Source organism: Punica granatum, chromosome 5 (assembly GCF_007655135.1).
Source record: "Punica granatum isolate Tunisia-2019 chromosome 5, ASM765513v2, whole genome shotgun sequence".
Taxonomy (NCBI): Eukaryota; Viridiplantae; Streptophyta; class Magnoliopsida; order Myrtales; family Lythraceae; genus Punica; species Punica granatum.
Window position 1 is genome coordinate 29,100,208 of NC_045131.1, and position 21,589 is coordinate 29,121,796.

A 21,589-nucleotide genomic window follows, 5' to 3' on the forward strand; every position below is an offset into this window, starting at 1 on the left:
AGGCCAGTGCCAGCAGCCTTCGATTAGAATTGAACTAACAGTTGTGTGTTCTTTGATTGATGGAAAACATTGAAGTCCTCTCGTGCAGTAGTTGATCAAAGGTCCAACCGGTAACCACGTGTCATACCAGAAGGACACATTCGTGCCAAGGCCAATTCGATAGCAAATAAAGGGAGACATCAGAGTCCTAAGCTGCAAGAGTTTTCTCCAGTTCCAAGAACAATCACCAGGTATCCTTAAAGACCAAATACTGCGGCCTTTGATTAAATACTTAGCAGCCCAAGCCACCCAAAGAGACCCTGAGCTCACAAGGAGAGTCCAAAGGTTCTTTAACACGCATACTTTATTCCACATAGTTAGGTTCTTAATGCCTAGTCCTCCATCAGATTTAGGAAGACAAACAATTTCCCAGCTGACCTTTCCTCCTCCTGTATGCTGCTCCAGGCCATTCCATAAGAAGATTCTGCATTTCTGCTGCACCAATTTGATGACTTTCTTGGGTAGAATGAAGTGGGTACACCAATAAGTAGCCATGCTGAAAAGTACAGAGTTGATCAACTGTACCCGACCCGCGTAAAACAGGTGTTTCACAGTCCAGCTCCTAACGCGCTTTAAGATTCTCTCAGTAAGAGCCTCACAATTCTTCGAAGAAAGCTTACCAGAGACAAGAGGGAGCCCCATGTATCGCACAGGTAGAGTACCGTGCTTAAAGCCAGAGCTAGTCACCAGTATAGAGATGCCTTCCTCATTAATGCCACCTGTGAAAATTTCAGATTTCTCAGGATTCAGCCGAAGCCCAGACCAGTTGTGAAATGTGTTCAATACGTCCAGAATGGCAACAAGGGACTCTTTGGACGCATTTGTGAACAAGAATAAATCGTCAGCAAAACAAAGATGGATCAGCTTGATGGACTTGCATCGTGGATGGAAGCCAATTTTACCCTCATCTGCAGCAGAATCCAAGAGAGTTGAGAAAACCTCCATAGCAATAACAAACAGATAGGGCGATAAGGGATCTCCTTGTCTCAATCCCCTTTTGCCTGCAAAGTAACCAGCTAAGGACCCATTGATGGCCACTGAAAAATAAGGAGAGGTAAGACATCCCTTGATCCACCTAATAAAAATGAGAGGGATTCCCATGGCCTCCAGGCAGTTAAGAATGAAATCCCAATGCAAAGTGTCAAAAGCTTTCATCAGATCAATTTTGATAGCACAACGGGGTGTTATTCCTTGTCTATGATAATTCCTCACAAGCTCATGAGCAAGCAAAATATTATCGGATATTTTCCTGCCCTGCACAAAAGCTGTTTGGTTCAAGCTTATAACATCAGGAAGAACCCCTTTCAATCTGTTAGCAATCACCTTGGTTATGCACTTATAAAGCACATTGCAGCAAGATATTGGCCGGAAGTCCTTCATGCGATCAGCTTTCTCCTTCTTAGGGACTAGGGCTATTATAGTAGAGTTCATCTCTCTGCGTAGTTCACCTGTGGAAAAATAATGTTTTACAGCAGCAAGAAAGTCCTTTTGGACAATTTTCCAAGCATGCTTGTAAAAAAATACGGTGAAACCATCTGGGCCAGGGGACTTATCATTTCCCATCGAGAACAGGGCCGACTTGATCTCCTCTTCAGTGATAGGAGACTTAAGCAAATGATATTGGGAATGAGAGATCTTCTTTGTGAGAATAGAAGAGAGTTGTGCCGCAGAGATCCCCGCTACGCTGTCGTCTTTACCTCCGAGAAGACCTTGATAGAAGTTGATTGCTTCCGCTTTGATTTCCTGCACTTCTTCCAGTTTGGCACCAGAATTAGTGTAGAGTACACGAATAGAGGTTCTTGCATTCCTTATTTTTACCGCCTTATGAAAGAATGACGTGTTCTGGTCTCCCGCCTTCAACCATGCCACCCTTGATTTTTGTTTCAGAAGCTTCTCTTCTTTGTCCATGGCCTCCAAAAGCTCGATCCTTAGAGCAATCTCCTTTTTCAGAATTTCAGGGGGCAGACAATGACTATTAAGAATGGAGGCTTGGATTTGAGCAAGCTGAGTTTGCAAGTCAGCAACTTTTGCATGTACATCCCCAAAGTGAGATCTATTGAAATCTTTCAGGTGCCTTTTCAGATTCCTTAACTTCTTGTAAAGCACCGCCATGGGGTTACCCTCCTGTACCTCCAACCAAACATGTTCCACAAGTTTCAGGTACTCCGGATGTTCAGTCCAGAAGTGAAAAAACTTAAAAGGCTTGGGCCCAGCATTCTCTTTGACACCAAACCTTAACATAACAGGACTATGATCAGAAATTCCAGGAGAAAGAAATTCCACTGTTGAGGCAATATCTTGTTGAAACCATAAGTCATTAACCAACGCTCTATCAATCTTCCGAGCTTGGAACCCCTCCTGCCTTTTGTTGCTCCATGTGAAGTAGCAGCCGACATATGGATGATCCTTGAGCTCTGATGAGGTAATAAATTCAGCAAATTCCCTCATGCTTTGATCAATGACTATCTCCCTCCCTACCGCTTTAACCTCATCGGTATCCTTAACTGCATTGAAATCGCCCATCAACATCCAGCTATACCTCATACCCACTGCTAGAGCCTGCAAATCGCGCCATAATTCCCTTCTCTCCAACAAGTCATTTGAAGCATAGACAAAAGTTAAAGCAATCCAGCCAGTTCCTTTGGGAACTTTTACCAACAGATGGATATATTGACTAGTCTTGCTAAGGAGTTGCACTTGCAAGTCCTCCCGAACTAAAATCCACAGCCTGCCATTGCTAGCATACTGATAGTTCTCCATCAGGAACCAACCCTTCCATTTGTCCACAATCTTTGGACAATTATTTTCCTTTACCCGTGTCTCAATGATAGCAAACACTCCTATATCATGATCCTTGGCAAACTTATGGACCATTTTTTGTTTAAGAGGGTCATTTAGCCCTCTAACATTCCAGGAGGCAACTAGCATTAAGGAAGTTTAGAGGTTTTACCTCCCTTACCCGTTCTCGGTTTCCTTTTGCCTTGTACTTTCTGGACTGATTTCCCTCTCTCCATCACAATGCTTTTTTCCTGCCTTGAAACTCCCTGCCGTGAATATACCTCCGAATCATCATCAGAGTTGATGGCATCATCTTGGGGCTCCATTGCTTCTAAATCAGCTGGTTTACTGTTGGACCGTGAAGATACACCTTTGGAAGGGTCTGCAGATTTGTCCCCATGTAAGTCATTCAGTACTGTCATTTGGTTTTCATCTGGGGCAGAGGAAGTAGCTGCATTCACAGGGTTTAAGGCTTCCAGTCCATGTTCTTCCTTTCCAGCGCACTCTCCAGCACTACACAAGTCACCAAACCCAGCCTCCTTTATTCCATCGGTCCGAGAAGAAGAGGCCATTCCAGGCTTCTCTTCCACAGTTGCTGCAGGAACTTCAGATGGGGGTGGCGTCGACTCCGCTGGTGCAGCTTCAGGAGGGCTGCTGCAACTGTGCCCGAAAACCTTGCATTGGTCACACTTCGCAGGCAGCCACGGGGTATCCACTAGAACCTCCACAGTGTGTTCATTGCCAAGATCAACAGTTAAAGTATTCGGGATTTCATTTTCAACCTCAACCTCTATACACACTTTCGCATAGTCTAATCTCGAGCGTAGGGCAGTAGCTCTGTCCATGTATAGTGGCTTACTAATCGCACTCGCTATGAAGCTGATACCCTTAGGCTGAATCCCTGACATCTTTCATACACATATATATATATATATATGCTTTCTTTAAATTTAATAAATTAATATTGTGAAATTATATTTATGGAAATTATTCATATTTTGCATAATATATTTTATTTGAAGAATAAAAAATATAAACATTGACCATGCTGATTAGTTTAATATCATTTCAACTCTACAGGCATGGGTAATAGAAAAAAGAGTTCTCTTTTTCTTCTAACTTATTTCCATGCCGGAATGAAAAGGGGCGGGGAAAGCGGAAATATTAGAGGCAGAAATTTGGGGAAAATACGTTACAAATGCGGGAGAGGAGTCAATGGGTCCGATCGTCAGGTGGAATTCGTGTCAATGAAAGAGCAACCAGGGGGCATTTGAGAAGCCTTCCCTTTAGAAAAGTCAACGCAAACTTAAAGTTACAAAGAGACAAAAGTCTTCTCTTTTCCAAATGAGAAACGCCCTCTTCTCCTCGAGGCCGACAATTAGGAAGGCCCAAATGAAAGTTCAGCCCTTCAATTATAATATTTAAAAATCGAAAGGCATGACGGCAACGCACTATCTAAGCTCCGTTAGTAAATCTTTAACTCAATATCCAATATCCTCATGAATTCATTAAAAAATTAATTTTGTTCTATTTTATTTTTTTTCTAGCGTGAAATCTGATATACGGTAACTTAATTGGGTCTCGATTAATCCCGTCAAACCGGATCGAATTTTGCCATATTTTTTAGTTGGACCAAGTTTAAGGCGAAACGTTTCTAATTAATTAGTCATCATTAGTCGTACATGTGAATTAAGCTTTAAAATTCTGTCTTAAAATATGGAAAATTTTCTCGATATTCGTGGAGAGTATCCGCGATATTAAAATTAAGTTTACTTTTTTCTCCTAAAAACTTCTCCATCCTCCCATAGATATTTTATATTTGCAAACGCCTCTGCATTAATTAGTTTTCTTTTTTTATTTTATACCGGGTTTTGGCCTCGTTATTCATCGGAAAAAAAAAAAAAAAACTTCTCCATCCTTCCTGGCGCCAACCCAACATATTTATTTCTCTGAACGTGTTAATCTCAAATATGCATATGAATTTATAACTTTATATACATATATATGATGTATTTATATATGTTAATCGTTTGGATACACGAATACTATTATCTTTATATGTGTTATTTTAATATATTACAGTTAATTTATATTTAATAAAGTAGATTATTTTTTAGTTTATATATATGTTTGATTCAATTATCTTTTCTCATCTATATATTTTAAATGGGTAATTGTTTTAAATTCATATATTTTTTAAGTTAATTCAATTAATTATTATCTTTGATAATTTTCAAAAATATATATCAACTTTATATTAGCGTTGCATGGGATTTCGCCTGCTTTATTTGAAATTCAGAATTTATGAGTGCAATTTTTAGTAGTGAGATTATTCACATTTTTTTTCTCTTATCATATTATTTACTATCCTTGCCTCAATTTACAATAAAAAAATTATCATTCAAGAAAAAGGTACTGCGTGATCATGGACTTAATTAAGAGACCTGCTCTGAATTGAATATAATCAAACTAAGTTCGTGAGGAGGATATATATATATATATATATATATATATATATTCAAATAGGGCAAAGTTGGCCTTTCGCGTTTAACCAATAACCGAGAGAGCGGATGGATTCATTACTCAGAACGATTTGATTAAGATTACCTCAGACAATCCGGCTATCTATAGAATAAAGTTTACAATTGATGCTAAAACCAGAGAATTAATAGGGATCAATCTTTGGCAAATCATAGAAAATATTCTAGATATAAATTACCTAATCGGTTGGATAATTTCTTCTTTAAATATAAGTTTATATCTATTGCTACGATGGTATGACACATTTTGATCTCATTTTCGTCATCCCCTATTTATTTTCCTTTTTTTTTCTAAATTATAAATGTCTTACAGAATGTTGAGCAAGCAAAATACCATGGAGCATATGACTTGCAACTGAGGTTTACATGTCAACTTTTGGCCATTCTACAAGCCATGGAAAAGCAAGTGATGCTGTGCTAAGTTTTCAGTGAATAAAAAATGATCCTCTCTGAAGCAGTTTTTCGTTGCGATTCCAAATGGATGATAGGCCACATTGAGGGAGCTCATAAAGAAGCTGAATAAAGATCGTTGGCTACTTTTAGTTCTCGTGCTGTTTGTATTAGCTCGACAACAAAAAATACGAAGCATTTTCTCCACAAATTCTTTACGAAAGCCTAAGATCTCGGGTAGAATTATTATACAAAGTCAAAGGTGTGGCAATTCTCACTAGAGTTTGATTATGCTGGCATATATTGAGCAGACCTGCAGTGTCCAATGCTATAAGCATGAAGAAGGGGCTGGGAGCAGCTTGCCATGCTCATGATGTTAATCAATATAAATGTGTTCTTATTTTTTAAATCAAAATATGTGTTTTTATTTTAATTATTTATAAAGATTTTCGTGAAAAATATTTTTAATTTTACTTTAAAATTTATGGCAGACTTCAGTAAAAAAATGACGAAATTTCTTGTAATTATTGGACCTAGGAGGCTAGGAAAAGAATGAGATGAGAGACTCAATTAGGAAGAGGAGACAAAATTTTAGTTTTTCTTTATAAATAATATGATAAGAGAAGAAAAAGAAATAACAAAATTTTCCAGTGTAATAGAATAAAAAATAAAAAGGTCTGAAAATTTTAGTTTTTCTTAATAAGTAAATAAAATTCTAATATTACAAATAAATTCTTTCAAATATCTCTTAATTTCAAATTAAGAACGAGTACCTCTATTAAATCACTTTCTCGGGAAGATCCCTCTTGTTGTTATTGTCTACATTTGTATGTCTGACTTCGAAAGCAATGTACTACCTGTCTATTAATTTCAAGAAACTTCATGAGTTGCAACTTAATAATAAATAGCTCCCGATTAATTATTGATTTATTGAATTTCTTTTTTATGTGAAAGAAAACATGTTCATGCACGATCTCGTGACAAATACAAGTGAGGAGAAATCTGATATGGACCCAATACTCTATGTAAGAGTTGAAATATGAAGTGATTAATTTCTTTTTAAGACCGCATGATGCGCTATTTGTTAATTTGTCAAGAGAAATTTGGTTTAAATGTTTATCTATTATATATATATATATATATATATATAGTAAAATTAACTACACGTCCCATTAAATGGGATGATATTAAATGGGGTTAAAAAAAGTCAATTTACCCATAAATTAAAATAAATGAAAAATAAATCAAATTATATATATTATATTGTCATAGAAAAATATTGAAATTTAAAAATTGATAAACTGTGTAATGCGGAATCAAGGGCGCAGCACTTGAAAGTTGAAATTGATTCACCACTTCCTTCCTCTTTCTTATTTCCACATTTGCTATACCTATTTTATTTCCCTCTCGCACCTCAATTTAGAGAAGTATAATTCTAGAGTCAAGAAGTAAATTATTTTTTCATAAATTAATATTTCATGCAATGTAGAATTCTATTTTTCATGGTTTACATGGTATAAACATTTGACTTAATTAACCGTGTTGAATATTTAAGAAGAACACCTATGAAAAAAGGAATATTTAAGAAAAACTTATATAGTATAAGTACATAACTTAAGCTGATAATTTATTTAAATTATATAAGACATCTGTATGCGATTAACTTCCTTAATAAATGTTCTAATTATACTCTAAAAATGAATTTATAATAAATTTACTGAAGTAAAAAAGATACATATCTAAATTATATTTAAAAAATAAATAATTGATCATATATAGGACTTATAAAATAAATTATCACAAACCACTAATTTTATAAACGTATTGTAATGTGAAATAAATTAAATATTTGAAAATGAGGATAAAAATGCGTAAATGAAATTTGTAATTTGAGCAGTTCTGCATTTCCATTATATATCCCTCTTACACATTAACGGTTAAATATACATGCAATACATACTAATTAAAACCATTACTGCAAAATAATTATTGAACAAGCCAAATATGTATACTTTATCATAGTTTGAAAATGGAAACTATTTGTTGAAAAATTTTATTGCTCTGAAGAAGCAGATTATTCTCAGAAAATTTATGAACTATTATAAAAAATGATCAAATGCATGAAAAATGAAAACCCACTAATACAAGGGATAGAACATTTAAAAAAAAAGATCAGGTGTTCATATATAATATTGAAAAAATCACCGTTTACTAATTCTATGAACATGTGATTTTATAAAAAATATATATTAAATAAGATAATTAGTTGCAAAGTGATAAATAAACTTTTTAACATTAGTCTAACTTTTAGTAAATATTATGTTTTTTAATTTGAAATTAGTTATTAAAAAATCTTAGTTTGTTAATAAGATTATTTTGTCATTTGAAACAAATAATTTTTATAAGAATTTACAGAGAAACCCGTACATATAAAGCTCGGGGTAAAAAACTAGTTTTATCCTTTTAATGAGGTGTTTTTTCTGGGCCTCGAAGGCTCAAACCACTATAATAAAGTTCATGCATACAGACTTTATCTGTCAACTGCCTCAAGTCTTATATGCACCAAATATTTTCTTTTCCTTTTCTTTTTTCAAACACACGTTCTTGGAGACAGCAATGTTTATAGCAAAGTGGACAGCATTGTGTATGAATTAAATGCAAGGAAATTAAAGTGATCAACAGTTAAGAACTTAAGCTGGAACACATATGCACATGCTTAATTATGTCTCATTTCCAGATCCGTATGTCCTAATATAAACCTCATAAATTCGTCTAAAATGCCCATTCGAATTCGGCTCTCGAAATACAAATGATTGAACTACCCGTATTTCACCCCAAAAAAGATATGAATATCGTCAACGGTCTTTATACAAGTGAGCTACCTTTTGAACTTCGTAACTGAACTGTCTATTGACTGGAAAAAAATTTTAAAAAATGAAAAGTAAAACAGAAAGAAAATTATGTACTACCAGTGAGAATTTAGCAATACAAAACTAAAAAGCAGCACGGGCAATATAATTTGCTCCACACTGACAAAATTTCTTGGTCCGTTCCCAACAGGAATGTAAGTAGGAAGTGAGCATTCTTCACCATTGAAAAGAACTCTTGAAGGGAACCCGTCTCCTTTTGCGATGTTGAGCCCCGGGGTGAGCTTCTTCTTGAACGAGATCACTGACTGTTGCTTCCCAGGGACCGGCGGGTTTACCTTCGGATTGGTCCCATTGGTCTCGCCCATGATATAGGTCAGACCCGGCAAACCCTGGAGGAAGATGGTGTTGTTGAGGTCCTTGAATAGAGTTCCATTGAAGGAGTACGCTTTCTCGAATCCCTGGGCAGCTTTCTTCATCTGGATGGCTGCGAACCAGTTCTCGAAATTCACTCTTTCCCAGTTGAACAGCGTGATTCGTACCGACCACCCATTCTGGTAGTCCGAGTATAAGTGCCAGTTCATGCTGACCCCGCAGTTGTCCCCGCAAGGCAAAGGACGTGGGATGTGGAAGTGCTTGATTTTCGCCCAGGCCACTGCCTTAGCCGACCGGTTCGCGAAGGGCACCAGGATGGCCTCTGACGGGAGGAGCATAGCCGAAGCGTCCTTGTTACATGTGTCATCATCGCTGCATCCACATGCACACGTGTTACACGGGATGACGGAGCTGTTATAGTATGCAGAGAATGAGACACAGCAGTGCGATGTCGTCTGGGTAGGCTTCGTGATGTTGCACACGACCTGCCAGCTGGCGATTGCGGTTGTCGTGGCCTGCAGCCCACTTGGATCGGGGAATTCACTCGCTTCGACATGGATTGGAGCCCCGCAATTGTAGTCCGGGTTCAGTAGTCCAACGATTTTCCACCTCTCAGGCGGGTGAAGAGCCGTGCGGTTCAAATCTGGTGGTAGCTTGTAGACCTACAATCAATGTTGGCACGGCCCATGTTAAAATGTATTAGCTTTTTATTTTTTATTGCTGGAAAGTTTGTATTAATACATGTTAGCTTGTATTAATACATGTTAGCATGTATTAATTGATCAATCACGGCCAGATGTCCGACATAATACAAAACATCTCATTGATTGTCTTGTTTTTTAGAAAAAAATTAGTCGAAGGAAGCTCATGAGCTCTAGTAAGGATTTGCCCATCGGGGAAATGACATAGCAACTTGTCTCAGGACCTCCAGTTCATGTGTCCAGCATTGATTAGCTTTAAGCCTACCTGGAGTTGGAATACGGACTTTGACTGGCTGGGGTCCATGATGGTTGGTAGCAGGGTCCCGTTCCGGCAACAGTACGGCAACTTCCCGGTCTTTGTATCATTTGCCCTCTCACGGGGGAGATCACCGATGACCGGCCTCTTCTCGCAGTTCATGACCTGCGAGAAGTCGAGGCTCTCGTAGTGCTGGGCGGCTTGGCCATAGATGCAGTCGGAATAGTCGATCTTGTGAGTATAAGCTCCTCGCATTGTGTAGATGAACTCGCCTCTCATCCATTCCCACGTCAAGTTCCAGTGGTCGAGGCGTCCTAAGGCATTATCGTTTTCCATCGTGACCTGAGCCAGATAATTTCCCTCGTAGGCTTGAATTACATCGTAGGTGAAGGATAGGTCGCCCTTCTGACGCAGCAACAGCTTCGTCTTTAGCTTTTTCACTTTATGTTTTGGATCCCGAACGCAGCAAGCATACATTGATGTCTCTGGAAAAACCAATTGGAGCAAAGGTTAATCTCAGAGATATGTATAAAAAAAAAAGGAAAAAATGAAGGTTCGGTGAATGAGTAGATTTACTGACTGCGAGTTGTCGGTGCAGGGCATTTGAATCCGTCGACATCGAGCCGAATGGTCTTAGGCATTGGGACCTTGGGCGGCTTCACACCGAACTGGGTCCCCATCAGCTGTATCTCTGCCTGGATCTGACTGATGTCTCCTGCGGTCTCGATGGAAGTCTTGAGATCCGTCTGGGGGTACCCAGTGAGGTAAGTCCCATTCCCAACATCAGCAGGAAAATCCTCAGTATCCGCCAGGACCGCTCCGGTAGCAGAAACCAAGATCTCTTTATGCTGGAAACCAATGAAAATCTTCCATCCCTGAACCTCGACCGTGCCAGTGTTAGTCACGGTGACGGTTGAATTGAAGGCCCATGCCTGGGCCGAGGCGTTCTTCAAGCGGGGGAACTCCTTCCTCCTGGAATTAAATTCGTAAGATATGAATACGCCATTACAGTTCTCTTCTGCCGGGGGCGGTGCTGCCGGTTCATCGCTGTCGTCCTGAGCTACGATCCAAGAGGTCGAAGCCAACGAGATGAAGAACGTGAACAAGGTTAGGGACCTCCACTCTATGTTCATGTCTCTTTAGAAAGGAAAAACATTTGATCTGATTGCTCTTTCCTCTCTTGAAATTGTTAGGAATTGTTGAAAAGGGGGGGAGAGAGAGAGAGAGAGAGAGGAAGAGAAGAGGTGGTGGAGTGAGATTTGATTTGAGTGAGTAATGGGGCGCATTTGGGGAAGACAAAGTCAGATGAAACCTCCTCCTCAGAGATACCGATGTATGTGCTCAGACTAACTGCTTTAACGGTTTTATGAATTTTGCATTAAATCATCTAGTCATGAATATCCAAAATTAATATAATTAATGAGAAAGGAAGCGTAATGTAATGAGATACGTCCTTGCTTGGTAATCTTTAAATTCTCATCAGTAGAATTATCATATATACGCATTTATTTAACCTTTTTTTGTCAGTTTCATTTCGCTAGTTCATTGGAGGGGAAATCAATATGAATAATTTTATTGTCCAAAATAATACGATTAATAAATATTTCAAAAATGGGCCTGCACTTGTTGAGAATTCGGGCCCAAAATACTACAAGACCAAGGCCCACCAAACCTTTTATGATCATTAGATTGACATCTTAAATTTTTTTTTCAATTATAAGAGAGGCACGTAAGTATAATACAATGAAATATAAATTTTAATAGGATATTCTCACCGAGTATCAAATTTGAAATTTCTTGATGACTAGGCGAGAACGTGCGCCACTGCGTTATAACCTGTTTGAATAACACCTTAAACTTTGATGATTGCTAGATTGAATCTTATACATCTCAGTCCCGCTTTGCTTCACATCATCTAGAAAGCCTAATATGAAATGAAATCAAACAGGTCGCTAGTTGAAGGTTCCAAAATGGAGACTTTAGAGGGAATTTACTTAATAAGTGCGAGTTCATTGTATAATCTTTTCAACTTCCAGAATGGAGACTTTAGAGGGCATTTACTTAATAAGTGCAAGTTCATAGTAAAAACTTTTCAGTGCAAACAAAATAATCTGGTTATTATTATCTCAAAAACCTAATATAAAATGAAATCGAGCAGATCGCCAGTTGAAGGTTTTAAAATGAGACTTTGGAAGGCATTTTCCTTATGAACGTGAGTTCAATGTACAAACTTCACAATGCCAATGGAGTCAATGAACTTATTGGTGCCAAGCGGTCAAGTACGTGGAAGGTGCAAAGTGTATAAAGACAAAGCCTGAGGGACAAAGTGGTCTGGAAGCAAAACTTTGGGGGGCAAAGCATAATTTGCTTTTTCATATTTCGTATTTTCATCGGAAACTTAATTTTCCAGTTCCAAGAGAGATGGGAAAACGACGTACACAATCAAACTATAACTGGAAAACAAACTCTCGTTTCCAAGGAACTGACCTTCCAAGTTTCAAACCCAGAGGACTTTCCAGTTAGCATAACTTCAACCATCAGAGCATAAAAGAATCCATACCTCAACAACTGCCTAGCCGAAAAAGGGAAAAAAAAGATTAAATTAAATTTTTGCAACTTCTTAAGGAAGAAAAAGAACACAGGGAAAAAGAAGATCATCTTCGTCCGGGAACACAGACAGTCATCATCTGTCTTCAACACATCCTTGCCCGAACATGCCCTGGTAAAACACGGCCAATTCAAATTTACAAAAGTTCCATCGATGTTTGGTTCTAAGTTTTCCTCCTCCAGGGCCGAATCATGGAACCACAATCTTTTTCTATGAACAAGTGGTAGCCTTCTTGGTCCGTTCTCTTACTGATTCCGAGTGTTCATATAGCCAGGGGGAGCCGGTCTATAGTTGTAGGTTCGGAGTTCTCTCCATTTCTAAGTATGCAGACTTTGATTTTGACGCTCGGGATGTTTTTGATGAGGATGAGGACTTGGGGGATGAGGATGACTTGCTCTTCTTCCGTCTCTGTTTCTTGGGAATGCTAGGGAGGTCGGGAGGCAGTTGGTCTTTGAAAGCCTCCAACGTGGGTTGTTGTCCCATTAGTTGCTCGAAATCTGAAACGAGAACGGCGAAAGAACTCAGAATTTAGGACATCCTTGACCAAAAGAAGATTACTTGCTTCTGGAAAACTGGGAAGACCAAACAGAATGTTGTCTAAAACCAAACAGACAAGACAGAACTATGAAACCATAGGCAATATAGTTATGCTGCTTCTAAATACAAAAGGTATAAGAAATAAAGGAATGTTTGTATCCCGAGCACAAATGAAAGTAAAAGATTGAGTAAGGTCCAATCAGAAGCAGGATGTTTTTCAACAATGACAGCCAAATTCGGAGTGAGACTCGTCGTAATTGATAGGACCACATTGATGTTTCAACAACAGATTGAAAGATAGATCGACAGGTCTCTGCATCATTAATAAGTATCGAAGATTTAATGGCGGAATATTAGAAGTTAGGCTGGAACGGAAACACGGGTCATGGAAGTGGTTAAAGTAAACAGACAGAACCCTTCAACCAATGTAAATCAATAACTAAAAATGGAACACCAGACACCAAGAAACAGGCCTTTTTCCAGGGACAAGAAGTAATCGGAGATTCCCCTTATTAAAGAAGTATTTACTCTAGAAGAGCCAAAGTTCTTCGTAGCTGGAGGAAAAGAATCTCGGGGCTTTCCTCGCACAACTTAAACAAAACCTCAGATATTGTAAAAGGAATTTTGATGTAAACAATAAACATTATCACTGTTCCAGAACCGACAATTCAACCCGTGAAGGTGGGCAAACGACGGGACCCACCTGAAGACTTTCCTCCTTGTCTGTTTATGACAATTTGATTTCAGTAACTTTTTTACTTCTTGTGGCATGATTTTCTTTAAACCAGTGACCAGGAAGAAAACTTACCCTGGGACGACCATGTCGAAGGGGGCACTGAGTTAGAATCCCCGTGGTCACCGATGGTGGCTAGCGAGGTCGAGAAATCAGGTGCTGACTTGAATTCATTCATCTGCATTGTGTTTAGGTCGTTAGCTTTTAAGAACAGTTAAACTGTCAAAAGAAAAAGGGCCTCATTCTTCCTCTCAAGGACACAAATTTAAAGTGATTCTTGATCTCGGTATGGAATTGCCGCCTTCTGTGATCTGCTTAGACTGTAAATTCTAGAATGTGCGGGGCAATTGTCATAAACATGCACAGGGTATATAGTCAAGAAGGTGTCAAGTACCAATAGGAGAAATTTTTAAACATGATAAGCCACCATCTCTCACACATGGACTCAAACTCGGCGAATGCCTTAATACGATCCCAAGTCACCGACGGCAACTGATCTAAATGTTCCACTCGCATATCAGTCCATCACGTTGGGAAATGAAGAAGGAAACAAAGCATGAAACTCACCCAACTGGGGGCACTTCCAGAAGGGCCATCCCACCCGATATGAGCAACGTGCTTGACATCTGTCGGGTACCCAATCTCCATCTCCCTCTCCTTCACCACTGCAAAATTGAAACCAAAAACCCAATTAGCATAACTTCCATTTCCTGCAGTTCAACAGGGAAGTCTGCGCCTTTTGCTGCAGGGAACTGCTCCAATGCTTGCCTTTTGCACATATGGAAAACAACGACAAGTTTCAACCTTTTCCTCAACATACATCCTCCGAGCCGACACATACTATACAGAAAAGTGTCCCAATTAATTTTCCAAAGCTAAACCAAAAATTAATCCTCTTTTACAGACAAAAACTACCCGGAAGAAAAAGAATGGCAGAGAATGAAGAGGGGGGAGATGTGTTACCGAAGATTTGAGAGAGGTACTTGAAGCTTTTGTAAATTCCCTTCATCTTTGTGGCCATTGCAGCAAGAAGGCAGATAATTTTTCTCAAGAACCAGAGCAAAGAGCCTTCCAGTCACCAAATGCAGCTACTCAGGAAGCTTTGTAAATTCCCTTCATTTCCTCGCAACTGGTGCCCCCAGACGAGCCATACCAGATAGCTCAGACAGACTTGGTTGCAGAATTCCGAGGGGAGGAGGAAAGGAGGAGCCTTTGGGGGCAGAATCTCTGTGGACCTTGGTGAGGTGGAAGGAAGAGACAGAGAGCAGAGCAAAGGAGGGAGAGGAGAAAGTGGTGTGGGGGAAACTAATGGAAGCTTCACAGATGAGGCTATGAAGGGAAAAGTGGTGAAATTTTGGTGCTTTGCTTGTCTGCTAGGGGATGCATCGCAAGTGTTGTAGATATAAGTGGGGGACTGCTTTGGCCTGTCTTTTGTTGCTTATTGAGTTAACGATGGCCTCAATGGCGTTCACTGGCCTTACCAAGGACTCTCTCTCTCTCTCTCTCTCTCTAACTCTGCTGTCTCATATTAAAGAGACGGGGTAGATGGGGCAAAGAAAAGTGGGAGGGAAAGTTCTTGGGGGAAGGGGAAGAAAGAGGCCATTTGTTTGTCTCCCTGTCGGAGCAGTTCTTTGGATCTTTGAAGCAGTCAATGAACTCGTACGGAATAATGGATGGAGATGTCATATTTTGGTAATTAGAGATGATAAATTATAGAGGACATATACTAATTTTACATCGGTTAGGTTATTTCCGAATTTTATTTCTCCAATTGGATTACAAATAGTTAAATTGGCTCTCGTAATTTTTTGAATGGTTCTATTCTGTCAATATATATTTTGCTCTCGCGAATTACCATGAATAATCTTATCTCCCTCTTTCCTTCTGCAATATATAATTTCTTAATAATTTTATATTCAATTCTTAGCTAAAAGAAAATTTAGCCTAATAAGACGTACCTTTTGCCCGGCTTTTTCTTCATATTTTTTCCATTTATAGATATTCTTTGGAAGACAATATTAGATGAAATCAACATATGAAACTAACATGTGTAACTTCTAATTAAATGTTGAGAAGAATTTGAATGAAACTGGTGTTATAGCTCCACAAGATGATGTGTCAGAGTCTAGTTGCGGTTGCATACCACGGATTGGTGAGACTATAAGATATCTTCATCTCACTGGCTAATACTAGTTCTCGTTCAAATGTCTATAAGAAAATGCTTCTATTAACGTCCGACCGTCCTTAAAGAATTTCTCACAAACCTCTAAAGCATTGCTCCTGCTTCTTTATATTGTATATAGATACATGTTCTTATGTTTGGTCGAATATACAGAAACTTGTGTTTACTCAATAACAAATGTTTATAGCTAATTATTGTTTTATTTTCTATGTTAAACGAGCTTAGTATGATGTCTGTATTGGATATGAATAATTGTATCTCTTTGATAAGCATATTACCAACATATATTCTAAATTTCTTATCTGAATGAGCATATATATATATATATATATATATATATATATATCGGTAGGATATTGAGGGTATATTTTAATATGTGATATTTTGTTTAGGACTTTATTTCCTAGTTTACTAAATAGCCAGTTTCTAATTATTATTTAAAAGGACCTATATGCTTAAGGCCTTCTTAATTAATTCTTGATTGTTAATATTCAGAGTATTTTTTTGGGTAATTATATTCTAAGCATTTTTAGATTAATTGATTTACATACTATGTTTTCTGTATTCAAAATTTAAAAAATGATTCGGCTATGATCGTGATTCATGATGCATTAACTATGGACAACGAATTTCATCAGCACAAACACTATATGCATCGCTATTCGAAATTTTAATTGGTAGAAATTGAACTATTAGAACCTCAAAATTCGGTTACTCTGGAATCTATGCTATATAATGGATAATGACCATAAAAATATCACTATAATAAGTTTATTGTAGCCTGTCGGAGCAAGTAAGTAATTAATTAGTTCTTTTTTTTACTGACTTTGACTAATTATGATTTATGATCTTTTGAAATGACAGCTTACCAGCATTCCATTATTATTATTTTTTGAATTTCTAGGGAAATCCTATGTGCCAGCAGCAAGTCATAAGAAAATCTTTTTAAATGAAGCAAAAGAAAAGAAACATTATGAAAATTATATATTTCATAAGTCAAATCATAACAGATTCATTCAGCCCATAATGAATTTGTGGCAATTGGTATTTCAGAATCTTTTATTTCTCTTCGTGCCATCCACATGAGAAAGAAGCATACTCTATTAGTTGTTGTAATGCAATGTACAATTCTTTTAATCCGAGAATGATTTGTTTAGGTTTTTTTTTTTTACGGGAGATAAATTCGAATTTTGCTTACAGCTCATGTGAACACCTTGTAAATTCATAAAATAGATAAATTCGTCCACATAAATAGTACAAATGATCTAATAAAAAGTATTTTTCATGTACAATTTCTTAATCGCTCCAGCTTAATCTTACGAAGAAAACTATACAATTAGGCTCCCAGACCAATCTTATCGGGTTGGAGAACCATTTGTTTGCATAGCAGAATATCATTTTCCTAAGGGTACTTCATTTGGGTTATTATATTATTCCACTAACTTGTTGGGTGATACGAAAATCAGAATTTCTTTTATTTTTCCTTTTTTTCATTTTTTTTCAATTTTTGTTTTTTAGGAGGATGTGCTTATCAAATGCTTAGTTGTATCTGAATGATGTTTATGGAAGGTTGCAGCCACGTTTTTGAGAAGATTTCCTTTCCTTCTTTGAGTGAAACGCAATCTTAATATGTTCATCTTTGCCCAATAAGGAAACAATTCCAATCTTTAACCCTTGGAAAATATGAACATTTTCATGTTTGCCTCATAATCGCATTTCTACCATCATATGAAAGAATAATGGATGGCATTTTAGATTCACCGCGTGTGGAGAAATTGTGTTATACATCTGTTACATATGTCACGAACAGAAAAGAAACCACACGGAAATAATTAACATACCATATGATTACATGATGATCAGGCGTTTCTCCACTCGTCTATTTCGACACCGCAATTTATTTTGTTTCGATTTCTTGGGTTTGGATTTGAAACGAAAACCGAACAAGACCCGTGCCAAACCATATATACAGATTATAAATTCCCATTATTGTGTTAATAACAAACCAAATAGAATATTCCCTCTATTTTCAATTAGCTCAAAATGGAGTACTGATTTTCCAATGATTAGATGCATGGAATGGTTACCAGGAACTCAAACTAAATTTTCGGGCAGGAGAACACTGACCCACTAATCGTCGATTACTCCTCTCTTTGAAATGGTTCCTGGTTCTGGGACTTGAAAAGGTGGGGCTTTGTCCATCATTTATAAATGAGTAAAATAATTTATGAAAGAGTGAGAGGAGGAAACGCTACATAAAATAATTTATGAAACTCTTCAATTAATATTTTGTTTGTTCTGTAATCGACAAATTTTTATTATTTTGTCCATATTATTTGTAAATAGGAATATATAATTAAAGAATTTCTTCCAAATAAAAAGATTATGCAAAATTTAAAATGAATTTCTCGAAATATAAGATTTTTTTTTCAAATTCAATATACTAAATATTTCATAAATAGAAGATATCAAAATTCATTTTGTACACCATCTTTCTATATACTCAATCCCCACATGATATCTCTCACTCTTCGTATTCACTTTATACATGTTTCTGGATTACTGTCTCTCTATACATATTTGTATTTTTAATAAAAAAGAATAAGGTGGATAGTAGTAGTAGCGATCTTATTGCCCCCGCTACGCTATGTCAGAACTCTCGTGTTTCATGAACTGATCAACCACCCCACATTCGCCATCATGATTCACTTCTTTGATCTCTCACTTGTAATTTACATATTTATTATGTCAACTTCAATTGCTATACAGTATATATAGATTTTGACAACCCTTTATTCTTTTATCTATATTAATTCATTCGTACGCTATAGAATTGACTAAGAAAAGGTTACCGCGAAACCTACAGATATTTCAACTAGTTAACTACAAGAGCTCGGCACGGACCGATCACTTGCACCTCACTTGCACCTACAAATTTCATTAGTAGTGCTTTAGATTGATGAACAATAGACTTCATTCAGCCTAGAAGTGGATAACATCAAATACATCGATTGCGCTTGCTCCTGGAACAGCTATGAGGGTCGAACGAAAGATAAGATTTGAAGACTTATGTTGACAGATGATGATAGATCCAATATGCAGAAATGATCGAAGTGGTCTCCTTCAGAGCCACCGCGACAAATTCTGGAAATATAATACAGTTATCACCCATAGTTCAGGCGGAAAATGTCATTCTGCACGAAGAAGCTTCCCGCCGGTGATGGAACCAAGTGAAACATCTGCAACAAAACAATAGCTCGCTCGTTATACTTAATCATCTGATCACAACGAAATGTTATATATGACTGGAATTATACAAACGTCGTTAATGAAGGGAATGGAGACCTGGCTGAATCGGAGGTGGTGTTCCTCCTCTGGTAACTGCAAGGAGCCGCTCACGAACACAACAATGCCGGCCGAGGAGGAGGGCTGGGAGTCGACGGTGCTGATATGGTGCTGGCATTTATCAAATGGGAGGTCCCTAAGCTTTGCAGAGATCTCATCTACCCCAACGATCTTCTGCCCTTCGAATGTGAGCATCGAAGTCGGGTGGTAGAGCGAGGAGAGGCTGCTCCGGTCATTGTCGAAGAGGCTGTAGTAGTGTTCTACAAATGCCTTGCTCACCACTTCCACTTGCTCTTCCATCACCACAGCACTTCGCTAATCACTCTTCCTATCGTCTCATCCTCTCTTTCTCCTTCACGCAAAGAAGAATATTTAAGGAAGAGTCCTTGCCTGTAAAGTTGTCCTAAAGGTAAGATTCCTTTCTTCCCGGGACCAATTTGCCCTTCTCAGCTTTGAAAACTGATGCCATTTAGACGTTTCAGCTGATTCTCTAGGTTATCGGACACTAAATTCATCGGATGACCGATTACAAGTGAAGATGCTCTGCTCTTGTGGCACAGGTCCTATCTGCTCGTTTTGTCATGGCCAGTCCACGTCCATGTGACTTTGCTAGTAAAGTCTTATTCAACCGGTGGATGAGGGATTGTAGGCAGATTCTAGATGTTATGAGCTATCCCTCAAATGACGAGCTACGCTTTTGTTCGACCTACAGACTGGAAGATTATAGGCAGAATCTTGAAATTGTAAGCAAGATCAAAGGATGGATGAGGGAAAATGTTGGGACCTTGAGGAAAAATAATGGAGTGAATCGAACGGGTTGCTTTCGTACACAAAGTTGCTGTGGAGGAAACAAAAGAGATGTAGAACGATGGATGTAATTTAAACAAGAGCATAGGCTGCCCTTTAACTAGCTCTTCAAGTGTCACTTTTCTGTCCGAGCATCGAGATTAAAAAACAAACAATACGTGCTCTTCCGTTCCGGAAATGCTGATATGCTTCATCGGAGGGAGAAGTGATTTCAGTACTAGCAAACTATCAATGGCCGAATGCGAAAGGAAAGGGAATATATGCTTTGCTTTTATGGTCGACCATCCAACCAAAAGATGGGATGCTCGCTTGCTTACAGCCACTACTCTTGAGAAAGGCAGCTTCTGTTGCTCTTCTCTTTTCATAGCCTTCAGGTAACACTGCAGAGAATCGGCCCGGATTCTGCGGCAACGTGCTTATTCCCTCATGATCGAACAGAAGTCAGCCCAAGCAGCCTCCTTCATTTATTCCCTCACCCTTTCACCTCGACGACAGTTACATTCGAACAAATGTATAATGTATTCTCCACACATATGTTTCTGTTGGAACTGCATCATTTCTGTTGATAAGAGAGAGAAACAACAAGACAATGACAAGCTTTATAGAGCCAAGAACCATTGATGGCCTTTCCTTATGAAAGGGTGGGGAAACAGGAAAGAATAGCATCACTATACAAGTTGGTCGCATTCCGTATAGGGATTTCATTCCATTTCCATTCTCCCCTGCCATAATTGCACTATGGAATCGCTCTAAAACACGAATACCTTATCTAGCAACTCCAGTCAATTTCCTTTCCATTTCTATCGAACCCCACCTAGGAGATCACTCGCATACCTGAACAGTATTTATGCATGAATAGCTCCAATGGCTCATGCAACAAAATATCGGTAAATTGATCACTACCCAAAACGGGTTCAAAGGCATTCACAACCTCTTTTCTCAGTGACACAGAATGCCAAAGGGCAAGCGCAAAGATGTCTCGTTGCCAAACCGTCACTGACATCCTCTCGTACTCAACTTGCCCAGTACAGAAGAAGTTTCTTTCCCTTACATCCCACCTTGATTCCATGAAACATGGAGTGCATTGAATTCCACACTCAGCTAACATTAGTTGAGGTATATATGGAGCCGATGTGTATCTGAAACACAACACCCTAAGTCTAAGCTAACACGGAACCACTACTGAACATTTATCAACCTGTGCGTTTGGATTGAACATCAGTAAATCTTTAGGGAAGACAATGAATGTTATTAACTTAGTTTATAACTGCGACAATTTCAAAAATCAAATCACCTATCAGACATTAGACGGAGCAGTTCCTCAAACCAGAACAATCACAGCAAACCTTATGCCAAACTTCAATATTGAAGGCATCCTCATCGCAGATCAGAAAGTCCGTAATTTTTCTACACAAATAAGCTCAATTTCCA

General features: G+C 38.2%; 4 protein-coding genes across 4 annotated transcripts; all 4 read right to left on the reverse strand.

The window, feature by feature from the left end:
* Positions 1 to 2,966: 2,966 nt before the first annotated feature.
* On the reverse strand, positions 2,967 to 3,725 carry LOC116209144. Its single transcript, XM_031542700.1, has one exon. It carries the CDS (start codon positions 3,723 to 3,725, stop codon positions 2,967 to 2,969), a length of 759 nt encoding a protein of 252 aa, XP_031398560.1.
* A 4,771-nt stretch (positions 3,726 to 8,496) lies between these two features.
* LOC116207361 (COBRA-like protein 10) lies at positions 8,497 to 11,210 on the reverse strand. Its single transcript, XM_031540270.1, has 3 exons — positions 10,527 to 11,210; positions 9,956 to 10,431; positions 8,497 to 9,651 (listed from the first exon to the last, which is right to left on the reverse strand). Exons 1-3 carry the CDS (start codon positions 11,077 to 11,079, stop codon positions 8,713 to 8,715), a joined length of 1,968 nt encoding a protein of 655 aa, XP_031396130.1. The 5' UTR covers positions 11,080 to 11,210; the 3' UTR covers positions 8,497 to 8,712.
* A 1,088-nt stretch (positions 11,211 to 12,298) lies between these two features.
* LOC116206776 (CRIB domain-containing protein RIC10) lies at positions 12,299 to 15,406 on the reverse strand. The gene is made up of 4 exons (XM_031539580.1): positions 14,788 to 15,406; positions 14,392 to 14,489; positions 13,900 to 14,002; positions 12,299 to 13,051 (listed from the first exon to the last, which is right to left on the reverse strand). The coding sequence occupies exons 1-4, from the start codon at positions 14,843 to 14,845 to the stop codon at positions 12,840 to 12,842; spliced, it is 471 nt and encodes a 156-aa protein (XP_031395440.1). The 5' UTR covers positions 14,846 to 15,406; the 3' UTR covers positions 12,299 to 12,839.
* A 3,556-nt stretch (positions 15,407 to 18,962) lies between these two features.
* Positions 18,963 to 19,731, reverse strand: LOC116208352 (nuclear transport factor 2B). Its single transcript, XM_031541731.1, has 2 exons — positions 19,352 to 19,731; positions 18,963 to 19,245 (listed from the first exon to the last, which is right to left on the reverse strand). Exons 1-2 carry the CDS (start codon positions 19,649 to 19,651, stop codon positions 19,171 to 19,173), a joined length of 375 nt encoding a protein of 124 aa, XP_031397591.1. The 5' UTR covers positions 19,652 to 19,731; the 3' UTR covers positions 18,963 to 19,170.
* Between the last annotated feature and the right edge of the window lie 1,858 nt (positions 19,732 to 21,589).